Raw genomic sequence first — 12,271 nt, forward strand, 5'->3', positions numbered from 1 at the left:
GGTGCGGCAGCATCTGCAAAAGTCTCTAATTGTCAATGGCTAAATAATTGAGAGCCGGGGGCAGAGGAAGAAGCGAAGGCAGGCAGGACAGGCAAGGGCGAACGGAACGTAATAGCATTAAGAAAAATCCAAATGAAAATCACTTTAAATGCTAAACAGCTGGTTGCCGGCCGAGGCAAAATAAAAACACATAAAGCGCCTTCGGCCCTTTAAGCATCCATTAAAAATTTAATAACTTTGGCCCGGGCCCAATGCAATTTTGTGAAAATTTCTAGCAAAATTAATTAGTCAAACAATCCATCAGGACGGGCCGGCCAGTGCGGAGCGGACCGAACTGGACCAGCACATTGTGCCGGCCCAAAGTCCACAAAAAGGTACGAAGCCCCGCAGAGAAGGCAGCGTGAACGTGACCATCCCTAGTTTGGCATGGGCTTTTTTCGTCCCAGCAGTCCTTTTGGCCCAGCTCACGTGCGTTGCCTAAGCTGGCAAAATATTGACCCGAGGACCGGACGAGAAATTTGGATTACGGTCTGGGCGCAGACGTCCGAGACCGAGTCCCAACACTTCAAAGGCCGCAGCGAATGTAATTTTAATCAAAAATTGCTCAGCCCCAAGAAATCGCAATACAGGAATTCAGACGTGGTCGCTAATCCTTCTTAGGACAAGCGCTGGGCTCGAGTGGGATAATTCTACGCATTTCATTTCCATATATTTATGGCCTGTTCGAGCACAAACAGAATCGCTAAGAGGAGCTTCTAATGGCGAGCACAAATATTTCTATAACTTGCCAGACTGTGAGTAGCGTGTCCACTGCGTGCCCGGCAGTTTTCCTGTTTAATCGACTTTTGTGCTGCGCAATCACGACCCGAAACATTGGCAGGGAGCTGAAGACACGTCCTCGTCAGCAGACAGTAGACAGGGGACAATTAATTTTTAATGCAAGTCGCTCGGCAGATCAGCAGCAGAGCCGGACACAAACAAAAACGGCATCGTTGAGAGCAAGTGGCTCTGCTAATTGCACTCATTCACACGGCGAGCGACAACAAAGGCGGTCTGAAGGGGCATCCTCGGCAGTCGGCGGAGGAGCAGGAGGACGGGCGGCCTCCTTGGCGCACGGAAACGGAAGCGTTAGTTGCAAGGATATGTTGCAGTGGCGCACAATAGTTGGGGTCACCGTGGGACGAGTCTGAAGGCTGGGGTGCTGATCGTGAATCACTATAAATTTATGTTGGTTCTTTATTTTTGAAAGTAATCTTATTAAAAATAAAAATCTTTTAAGTAACTATGGTTTTAGTAAATCATTCATGTGCAATATTAAAACTTGGGTTGATGTTTGCTTGCAAGAGTTACCAAGAGTTCAACAAGAAAGTTAATCCCTTTCTCGCTACAGTTAAGTTGGACATTTTTATTATATAATAAAAATAAGTTTCCCATATCAATTTCTATGACTGTTGTAGTAGATGTTAGAGACATGTAAGCACTCAAAAATCTTTTCTTTATTTTTATAAACAAACTTTTTCGGATTCTATAAATATTGTGTCGAGTCAAAATTCGTTGCAGCTTGTTATGTGGTGTGAACCGTTCAAGAAGCTGCAACATTCTGTAAATGACTTGCACGGCAAGGCAAGCCGAAACAGACCATGCAGTGTACCCATTCTCTATAAATTCCCACAGGCATCGATTCGGTAGCTCGGCTTCCAATAAAATGCTTTTGCCCCACTGTGCCTGCTGCGATTGTGTGCACTGCAATTACGTGCCATTGAGGCAGCCCATTGTTAGTGAGGACTGCAGATAGCAAATAGTCGCATCCCGAAAGAGGAGTCCCTTCGGAGTCCGGCGTTTACGGAGCACCCGCCCGTCCCGTCGTCGCAGTTCACTGTCATTGCCTATTTCCGGCGTAATTGTTATGCCAATTTTTAAGGGCCACACTGGCTGGCGAAATTAAATGAAAATCAAATAAAGCCGGGGAGGGCGAAAAGAACACATAAATGCGGTTAAATTTGCAGCGTTAAATGTTAACAGTCGATTCACCGATGCACACAGTCGCCCCATAAAAATATCAACGCGTGTTTGCGTGCTCCTTTCTTATCTACTCGTAGCCCAAAACCCTTCCTCCGATAAGCCGTGCTGCCTGCTGGCCCATCAGCCCCCGACATTCCTCGTCATCATCATTCCGGCTTAGACTTCGGGGGAGTGCAAATTGACAATTTCTGTGAAATTGCACAAATACGAGCCTGTGCTCCAATTTTTTATGGCAAATTACCCAGCCGCATGTGTGGATGGCTGGGGGCGTTGGGGCGTGGCTCTTGTGGGGCTTTGCAGGCAGGAAAATGTCATAAAACCGTTTGGTAGACGCCGGCGGTACGGTTGGGTTTTTATGATTGGTTTTTAGGCGGCTTTCCCTCCCGAAAGAGGCAGAAGAAAAGGGAAGAATAAATAAAATATAAACTGCGTTATGTTTATGCGCCAAAAAAGCGAAAGAGGGCAGCACAAAAGCTATCAGGACGTCATCAGCCAGCGTATAATTAAACATTAGCCAGGGGCAATAAAAAGATGGGACAAAAGTGGGGGATTTTGCAGCATTTGAATGGCCCCGAAAAGGGGAATAAAACACCCAGCATATGTATTTGCGATAAAAGAATGAGTGCTGATTAGGTTAGGGTACAAAACCGGGACTGAAAGCTTAAAATATAGCTAAGAAGTATTCTATATTTTACTGTTAACCGTAGCTTTTGTTGCAAGTTGTGCTGTCGATACTTCTTGAAGCGAAAACAAACATTATGAAAAACAAATTTGTTCCTTGGTGCGCTGCAGAATTTCCCTTTGGCAGCTGTTGTTTTCGAGGAAAGTTGTTCTTACATTAAAAAGCAATTAAGCTGCACATAAGAGTACATAAAAGTTAATACACAGACAAACTGCATAAATTTCCTAATTTTATTAAGCTCTGCTCCCAGTGTTTTGGCAATAATTTACGCAAAATAAAAAGTGTCCCTCCGGTATTTGTTTTCAATGGCAAAAATGCCGCACAATATTTGCGAAACTCTAAAGCAATTAAAAAGTTTGTGCACTGGTATGATTTCCTTGCCTCGCGCCGGCGCACCTTAAGTCCGAAAGGAACTTTCCGGGCAGCAGCTGTTGGCCAAGAAATGGCAACATTAGGGCTCACATGTACCCCTAGAAGGAGCACAATAATGATAAACATAATATGCCGCTGAGTGCCTGGAAGTATGCTTAATTCTGTGCAGCTTTAGTGCCTTTAAGTTGCAGGCGGGACGCACGGAACGGGGAATCCCCTTAAGTGCGCGCTGGACGCTGGGAGGTCGGTGGGAAAAGTTTCCGCCCTCCTCCTTTCCGCGCTGCTGAAACTGGGCTCCTTTCTCTAAGTGCACATGCCACAAACAACCCGAGCTGCTAGGCAAAAGTACGTCGAAATGCGAAATGGCAGCAGGACGAAAGTGCTCAAAGGAATGCCGGCCGAGGCGTTTATTTGCGTTTATAATGTGTGAGCTATTAAAATTTTAGAGGCTGTTAGTGGGGCTGTGCTCGTGCGTCTGGCGCACTTGAATAAAAATTGTTTCTGCTGCAGCATAAAACGAAAATTAGTTGATTTTTTATACGACTTCGTGCGGAAGGCGCGCTCTTAAAGCTTTTAGGGCGGCAGCAGCTGCTGCTAGGCTGCCACAAAAAAGTCTTTTAAGTGAAAATTCTCACAGCGCTTGTTTGGATTACATTCATATTCATATTTGTATTTTCGCTTGTGTTTGTGTTCGCAAGCGTAAAGTGGAAATTAACATAAAACAGCGGCAACGCGGGGCGAATACTTAATGTCAAGCCGAAACGGGGATGCCCTCGAAAAAATGCAGAAATTAATTGCGCACAGGGAGACCAAACATTTCTAAGATCTCCATGGGGTATAAAATATTTAATTTATGCCGCAGAATTACCGACTCTGTCCATGGACCCCTATCGCCCCGCACCCCTCCCTTCGAAGCCCGCAGAGCTTAACGAACCCAAAAGTCCTGGCTCTTTTATTTACTTTGGTATAAATACTTTTTGCCGTAAGCTATGGCATTTTTTGCACCTCTCGGATTCAGCTGCAGCTTATTTTTGATGCATATTTTATTTTGCCATTGCATGCGTAATTTTATTTGCGCCCATCCCTCCGTCATGTTGTTGCTGCGGCTAGTTGCGGGCTCGTAATTCGCAGCGAAGGTATAAGTTTTATGACCATTGCTGCGATTTTTGTTGCTGATGTGGCAAGTGCTGCATAAACGTGTAGCTTTTTTCCGGCTAGATACCGGGTTAATTCTCAATGTTGTTTAATTGTAATTTACTTTTCAAATTTAGTTTTTCAAAAATAAATGTAAATTTAAATTAATTTGGATACTATTTAACAGTTTATTCTTACAGTTCTACACTTTATACAATTTTCTTAGCTTTTGTATTTTCTTCTTTTTCCATTTTATTTAATACTATAGCTGTTTATTGTTAATTAATATTACATGTGTTCAAAACTAAAAAATAGTTATAAGTCCAAAGGTTGTAGTTGCCTTACCTCCGACATCATGGTCTAAAATTTTTTGTTGCTTACTCTTAGTCACTTTTAAAAAAAGATTTTCTAAGCCGTAGTGATTTCTGCGGCAACCTTGATAAGTTTGGAATATTTTAGCCCTTTTTCGCCAGTTGCCATCACAGGTTGGGGCTCCGGCTTGGTCTCCTTTGGCAGGTTGTGAAAAATGTATGCATTCTACAACAAAATGCTGCTTGTTGTCGCCACCGTGGCTGCACCTGGGCGGATTGTTGTCGTCGTCTCGCTGCCAGAATATGCACGGCAATGTGCCAAATTAAGTGCTCTGCCTGCCAAAAAGGAACAGCGAAAAACACGAGAAAAAACGGATCTCGACGGGACGAGGTCCTGTGCCAGGACGTCGCTTAAGTTGCGATGTAAATTTTAATTTCCACATGTTATGACATGCTCGCAGCGCCCCTTTGAAGTTTTCCCACGACTGCATGACTAATTCCGAGTGCGGCTTTAAGAGGCCCAGGGAATTTAAGGGAAGAAGGCCCCTGTTAAATGTTGTTCAATTTTGTAATGCAATTTGTTGGCCCTCGATGAGATCGCCCGGAGTGGTTTGGTTGTTGTTGCCGACGGCAACCTGCAAACGCTTGGAAAATTGCCATTTACCGCAGCTGTTGATAAGTTTTTAATTAGGTTTAAGCTTATTAGTTGACCTAGGCCATGAAATGGTGCGGTTGAAGCATTCGCGGTCTAAACACTTACGCTAAGAGAGGAAATTTAAATAAAACTCAATTGTTTTGGTCCTTTGAAGTTAAGCAGGGATTCACTAAACTTGGGGCTACGATAGTCATCAAGCTGTTAAACGTCATAATAAAATGTAAATATGTACATTAAAAATCTATTTACATTTCCAACACATTTACAAAAACACCACTCATAAAAATGTTTACAAAGTTGTGTTGATGCAATTAGATCTGCAAGGCTCCTGATAGCTAATAAATTTAATGATGTTAAAAGTTCAACCTTTCTATTTACATTTTTTTATCACGCATACGTCATGTTGAACAGCCGTAAACAAAAAGTACTTGAGCTCCGACAAAGTCGTTTTTCGCACACAAATTATCCCCATCGGTTGCCCGTATTATCAGAGTCATCAATATTTCAAAGGGATTTTACAGCAACCCGATAGCGCATTCAATTCCTTATGAAATTTTCATTTGCTCGTGAGTGAAAGGTCAATTTGGTGTAAATGCCTATTGATTTTTCGATCGAGCCAACGCAATGAAATTGAAATTATTCCCAATGACAGCAGTTTAGAAGACGTGTCAATGTCTGGGCCTGCGAAAACATGGGACATGTGAAAAATAAAATAAATATTTATCTAGCCCGAATAATTCCAGAAGTAGCCGTAGCAGGCAGGAGTTGAACAAATCTCTCAAATCGCCCGAGGCCACTGCGTTCTTGTCGTCTTATTAAATCACACAGGATAGAAAAAGGTTCGGGCCAGGATGGATGTGGGATGTTGAATGTTTGTTGGCGGATGCCGGCTGTGGAGGGCGGAAAGTGAGTGAGTGCTCCACACACTGGCAGAGGTTCAACTGCCTCTTGGTCTCGACTGTCAAATCATTTTGTGATAAGGATATAACAAATGTGCACACTCCACTCACACAAATGCGAGCCAGGATTTTCTATCTCGTGTCTGTGTCTGCTTCATAACTGACAAATGAAAATGTCAAAAAATGTTTGCTGACAAGGCAACCAAATGAGAAAGAACGTTTTCCATTTATTCCGGGCCCAAGTTGCCGAGAGAGACGTTTCCGAAATTTAATTAAAACTTCAATTGGGCTTAAACTAACCGAAAACAGCAGGAAGAACTATTAAATTGTTCAATTATGCAAAAACCAATAGCAATATTTACAGATGACCACAGAAAAATCTAAATAATTTGTATTTGAAAATGGGCACTTCTTCCTTTGTCCAGTCAGTGTGATATGGGGACTTGTTATATAAGTTATATTAGACCCAAAACATTTCTCTAATTAAGAGGCCGCCATTGTGAGTCAGTCAGGACCTAAGTATCCCCACCTGGCAGGGGTACCATAACAATCACGACTTCAATTTCAGACTAAGCACCATACATTTGAGTGAAAGCCAAAGGCAGCTGCGGCAACAGCATTAGGCAATAGTCCGGTGGTCATGATTAATGTTCGGTTATTAATAATGTCGTCCTGTCGGTCGAAAAACAGACTTCAGGTGCCTGCCAAATCAAGTAAATTTGCTGGAGCCCGAGTATCCATTACGCATTTGCATTGGCGCCAGACTGAAATTCAAGTCAGCCTGAAGTATTCGGCGTGGGAGAAATGGCAACTAATGAAGGTCCGGAATCTTTTCGGATCCGCCCTTGTTCGACCAGCTCATCTCGGGTTTCCTAGAATCAGAGTCACAATCAGAACCAGAAGCGGGGGAAATCTGGGTCTTTGTTTTACGTTGTTTTCCACGTAGACGCAATGTCTTGGTGCGCACAATAAACCTGCATTTAAGTTAATTTTCCTGTAATTTATCTGTTATTTAACTAAGACCATCGTGCAATATGCTGCATGATTTATGCCCGACATTTTCAATTGTTTATTGCTCCCGTTTCCTGGTCTACTTCGGTCCGCCTTTTGTTTTTCACTTAGATTAATTTTGACAAATATAAATGTCAGCCTGCCCAGGGGAATTTAATGAACTGCCCCCATAAAAATATGAATAACAAGAGGTAATAGCAGGGACAAGGTGGAAGAACATAATGATGCGCCATAATGGGGCCAGCAAATTATTGGGATTATATCAACAAAGCGACCAATCCATTTCCATCCAATTAAAGTCGGACAATCGCACTCAATTCGTACTTTCGCTGTGTCAATGCTGCGAGTGCGATTTCCATTTCATTTTATCCAGCCCGGATGTGTATTTACATAACTGCGGTATCGATTCGGGATTCGAGGAGAGTGCAATAATTAGCTTGTCGTGGCCCTTGATTCACTGGCGATCTGAAATCGAACCGAATCGATCCGTTCCGATTTATTATGCAAGAAAACAAACACTTGAATAATTGAGAAGCCTCATTGAGAGCGAAGTGCAGCTGGCGGCGAAAACTATTAAAAATAAATCAGCCAGCTCGGGCGCAGAAATTGACCTTTTTCATTGGGAATAAATTCATGTCACGCAGATAATGAGCCAAATTATTTTCAATTTATTTGTGTGTTAATCGCACGAGAGGCGAATTAGTCTGGCTGTAACCACAGAGTGCACAAAATGTGTAGGAACGATGCTTTTGTTAGTTTAATGTCATTTACATTCTCCAAATCGATAGGTTGGAGGTTATAATTAATATTTCACTGACATAACGATAATAACCTAATCGAAGTGGGAAAATTGGTTTTCAACAAATATTTTTGCTTATTTACTGTGGTATTTAATCCATTCATAATTAAAATACAACGTATAATGAATTTTTAAATATATAGTGTTATATTTAACATTTTAAAATGAACCCAGATCCTTACTAATCCTTCCTTGGCGTCTTTTTTAATTTTCTTGCAGAAACCAGCGTTCAACGACACACAAAACAACTTCGACAAGAACACCCGGCAAATGCATTACATTATAATTTCATTAAGGACAAAAGCCTTTCTCCGCCGGCAGTGAAACAACGTTGCCGGGAGATAATAGGGGAGAAGTGGGAGCCAAGAACGCGGAGAAAGGCGTGCGGAGAAAGTCGGAAAGCCGCAAAAGGCGACAATAGCCCCCGAGCCCATTGCCTACTTCTGGGCGCTGTCAAGCGAAAATCAAGGGCCTGGCGTTTTTATGAAATTAATACAAAGGACGTCGCTGAAGCCGTAGAACTGAAAGTGGAAGCGGAAGCGGCAGCCATGACAAAAGCTGCGGCGACAGGACAATGATGGGCGGCACTCTGATAGCGATTAAAGTGGGAGTAGCGCTGCTTTTATGGCCCGACAATCCTGCTCCTCGAGTAGACGTGACAGCCTCCGATCGGCTAATAATATTTACCCGCGGAGAGAGCGCCGCTGCATAATTTGACATGCCAACGTGAGCCAGCTGGCGCAAAATATTTACCAACGAGCGGGAGTTCCCGAGAACGAAACTTAGAAAAATCTCTGAAGAAAGGAGCAGGCCACTTGAGACAATGAGGGCTCTGCCAATCTGGATATCAATCCTCACCCTGCTAGCCCCAAGCCTCGCCTGTCCGCCCGAGGTGTGTGTGTGCAAGTGGAAGGGCGGCAAGCAGACGGTGGAGTGCGGCGGCCAGCAGCTCTCCAACCTGCCCGAGGGCATGGACCCGGGCACCCAGGTGCTCAACTTCAGCGGCAATGCCCTGCAGGTCCTGCAGTCGGAGCGGTTCCTCCGGATGGACCTACTCAACCTGCAGAAGATCTACCTGTCGCGCAACCAGCTGATCCGCATCCACGAGAAGGCCTTCCGTGGCCTTACCAACCTGGTGGAGCTGGACCTCAGCGAGAATGCGTTGCAGAACGTGCCCAGTGAGACGTTCCAGGACTATAGCTCCCTCATGCGCCTATCGCTAAGTGGGAACCCCATCCGGGAGCTGAAGACCTCGGCCTTCCGCCACCTGTCCTTCCTCACGACCCTTGAGCTGTCCAACTGCCAGGTGGAGCGCATCGAGAACGAGGCATTCGTGGGTATGGACAACCTGGAGTGGCTGCGGCTGGATGGCAACCGGATCGGGTTCATCCAGGGGCCGCACATCCTGCCCAAGTCGCTGCACGGCATCAGTCTGCACAGCAACCGGTGGAACTGCGACTGCCGCCTGCTGGACATCCACTCCTGGCTGGTCAACTACAACACCCCGCTGGCCGAGGAGCCCAAGTGCATGGAGCCGGCGCGGCTGAAGGGCCAGGTGATCAAGGGTCTGCAGCGTGAGCAGCTGGCTTGCCTGCCGGAGGTGAGTCCCCAGTCGAGTTACACGGAGGTCAGCGAGGGCAGAAACATGTCCATTACCTGCCTGGTAAGGGCCATCCCGGAGCCGAAGGTCCTCTGGCTGTTCAACGGCCAGGTGATGAGCAACGACAGCCTGGTGGACAACCTGCACATGTACTACTACATCGACGAGACCATCGGAGTGAGTGGCGCCGAGGAGAAGCGCAGCGAGATCTTCATCTACAACGTGGGGGCGGAGGACAACGGCACTTTCTCCTGCGTGGGTCAGAACATCGCTGGCACCACCTTCAGCAACTACACGCTGAGGGTGATCATCAAGGAGCCGCCGGTGGTCAACGAGGTCTCCTTTCCCAGGGACTACATGAACTATATTGTGGCCAGCAGTGCCGGCGGCGGCATCATATTCGTGGTGCTACTCTGCACCATTGTGGTCAAGTGCAAGAAGACCTCGGAGCCGGCCAAGCAGCGCAAAAAGTGCGACCAGGTTACGAGCATCGCCGGTGGCACGGACTCCTCGACGGGCAGCACCCAGGACACGGGCATGGGCATGATGAAGTGCGCCTCGATCCTGAACGACGGCGGGGACAGTCTTAACGGGAATGCGGGACTCCTGCTGAGCGACACCATGACACCCACCAAGGCGGCGAACGGGGCGGCTGGCGGAGGCATTATCCTGGGCAATCAGATGAAGCAGAACCTCCTGCTGTACGCCAGCCCCAATCCCGGCCAGCAGCAGCAGCAGCTACAGCTGAATGTCAACCTGATGGGTACAGGACCTGGCTCACCCCCACTGCTCCTGAGCAACGGCCATGGCTTGGCGGCCGCCTACTGCTCACCCCCCGCATCCCTGAGGAACTACCAGGAGAAGAACCCGGACCTGGTCAACGATGCGGAGAGCGTGAAGCACAAGCTCAAAACGGCGGTGAGTCTGGACGGGGCCGGGGAGTACGAGACCCAGAGTGACTGCGGGCAGTATGAGGGCTGCTACCAGCTGGCGGCGGCCCCACATCCGCACCCGCATCCGGGACACCAGCACCCGCAACCGGGTCACCCGCTGATGGGTCGCTTTGCCCATGCGATGACCACCCTGCCGCGCGGCATGCAACTGAAGCCGGCTCCCCACCAGGTCGATGTGCACCTGAATCCGGTGTGCTTCCTGGGCCAGGATGGATCCTTCGCCTACGACTACAGCAGTGCCCACCTGGTACAGCAGCCACCGCAGCAGCAGCAGCAACAGGTGCAGCCTGCCGCCAACTTCTACCGCACCTTGCCGCACAACCGGCTGCACAAACAGCAGCAGTTCCAGGCGGCGGCTGCGGCCGGCGGCAATGTGGGTGGTGGCAATCCCACCCTGCGCTACAGCCTGGAGGCCGAATTCATCCAGAGGGGACCGACGGTGAGCTACGAGAAGTACCAGCAGCCCAACGTGCGCTTCACGGCGGAGGGCTATCCGCAACATCAGCAGCAGCAGCAACAGCAGCAACAGTTGCAGCTGCAACACCAGTTTCCCTCGCCACCAGAGGGCTACAAGAGCGATCTCGCGGTGATGCCGGCCCCCTTTCAGCAGTGGCCCAGCTGTCTGCCCGGCTACCGCTTCGCCCAGTCACCCACCAGCCAGCCGGCGGTTGCCACACCAGCAGCCGCAGCGGTGGCAGCCCCAGGACCGCCATCCTCGTCAGCCGCAACCACACAATCCACCATCCCGGAGCTGGACGAAAGCGAGGCGAGTTCGCCGCGCCTCGAGGAAGCCGCCGCCGCCGGGTCTGCGGCGTCACCTGGCGGCGAGGAGGAGAACCCGGACACCGCGAAACTCAAGCAGCTTAATGGACCGCTGGCCGACAGTCCCGACGAGGGCTACGTGGGCGACGGCCAGGAGACCAGCGACATTTGACCCGGCCAGCAGCCAGCAGCCCGACAGGAGGAAGCGGCCTTAGACGATTCAGTGGCTCTGTAAATGGCCAGGCTGATCAGCAAACCAAACCACTCATAACTTAAGTTCCGTCCCCTGACTTTCCTTTACTTACATTTCCCTTTTCTGTTTGTTGGTTTGCCCGCAAAGAACAGACAAACAAAAGGCAGAGTTTAACCTAATAATTGGCGGAAGGAGAAATGCCAGTCCGAAAAGGAGAAGGCCCAGAAAACCAAATAAAAAAAGAGGGCAAGCCGAAGTTCAAACACCCAGAATTTTCAGTTTCACATTGGTTTCTGAAAATATCCATGAAATTCGCGAAAAATATAGGCAAAATTACCTACACAATTTTAAAAAAATCAAGCACTTACTTCCAGATGGCATGTGAAAAGGTTGAGACGAGGGTTTCTTAGGGCTGGTTAACAGATAGAGATGAGCTTAAATCACCTCAGTACTAGAATTCAGTCAGAAGACCCCTACTGTGACACTTCAGATATCATATTTTGGATAAATTTGTAGTCTTCTCCTTCCGAAATCCCTCTTTTTTCCAGGACTCCTTGCGGTTAGGGTATTTGGCGAAACAAAGGCGGGCCTAACCTAATAAAGCCGAAAAACAAAGACGCCGCTAAACAAAAGCCTCTTGTCGTTGTTTGTTTCTGTTTGCTGCGTGCTTCGAGTGGCAAGCTGGCAGCATTTTATTTCCGCAGATGTAATTGAAAAACTTTTTCATTTAATATAAAGTTTTCAGCAGCTTCCCCGCAGCACAATGGCAAAAAGGAGGCAAGAAAGCGAGTGGAGGCAAGGAAATCCCGGGCCTACTAGACTAGACATATGGGGTTCCTATGTGTGTGTGCCTGCCGATTGGGTTCCTGGGTTCTCGG

General features: G+C 47.5%; 1 protein-coding gene across 2 annotated transcripts in view; it reads left to right on the forward strand.

Moving 5' to 3' along the window:
* LOC108034058 (uncharacterized) overlaps window positions 1–12,025 on the forward strand; it is a 44,365-nt gene extending 32,340 nt beyond the window's left edge. Inside the window, exons 1-2 of one of the 2 annotated variants that reach the window (XM_017108813.3) lie at window positions 7,726–7,820; window positions 8,105–12,025. In XM_017108813.3, the coding sequence (XP_016964302.1) occupies window positions 8,709–11,372 (2,664 nt within the window). In that variant the 5' untranslated portion in view covers window positions 7,726–7,820; window positions 8,105–8,708 and the 3' untranslated portion in view covers window positions 11,373–12,025. Of the gene's footprint in view, window positions 1–7,725; window positions 7,821–8,104 lie in introns of those variants that run through there. The other variant, XM_044094011.2, reaches the window with a different exon arrangement.
* The last annotated feature ends 246 nt before the right edge of the window (window positions 12,026–12,271 follow it).

Source organism: Drosophila biarmipes, chromosome 2L, assembly GCF_025231255.1.
Source record: "Drosophila biarmipes strain raj3 chromosome 2L, RU_DBia_V1.1, whole genome shotgun sequence".
Lineage (NCBI taxonomy): Eukaryota > Metazoa > Arthropoda > Insecta > Diptera > Drosophilidae > Drosophila > Drosophila biarmipes.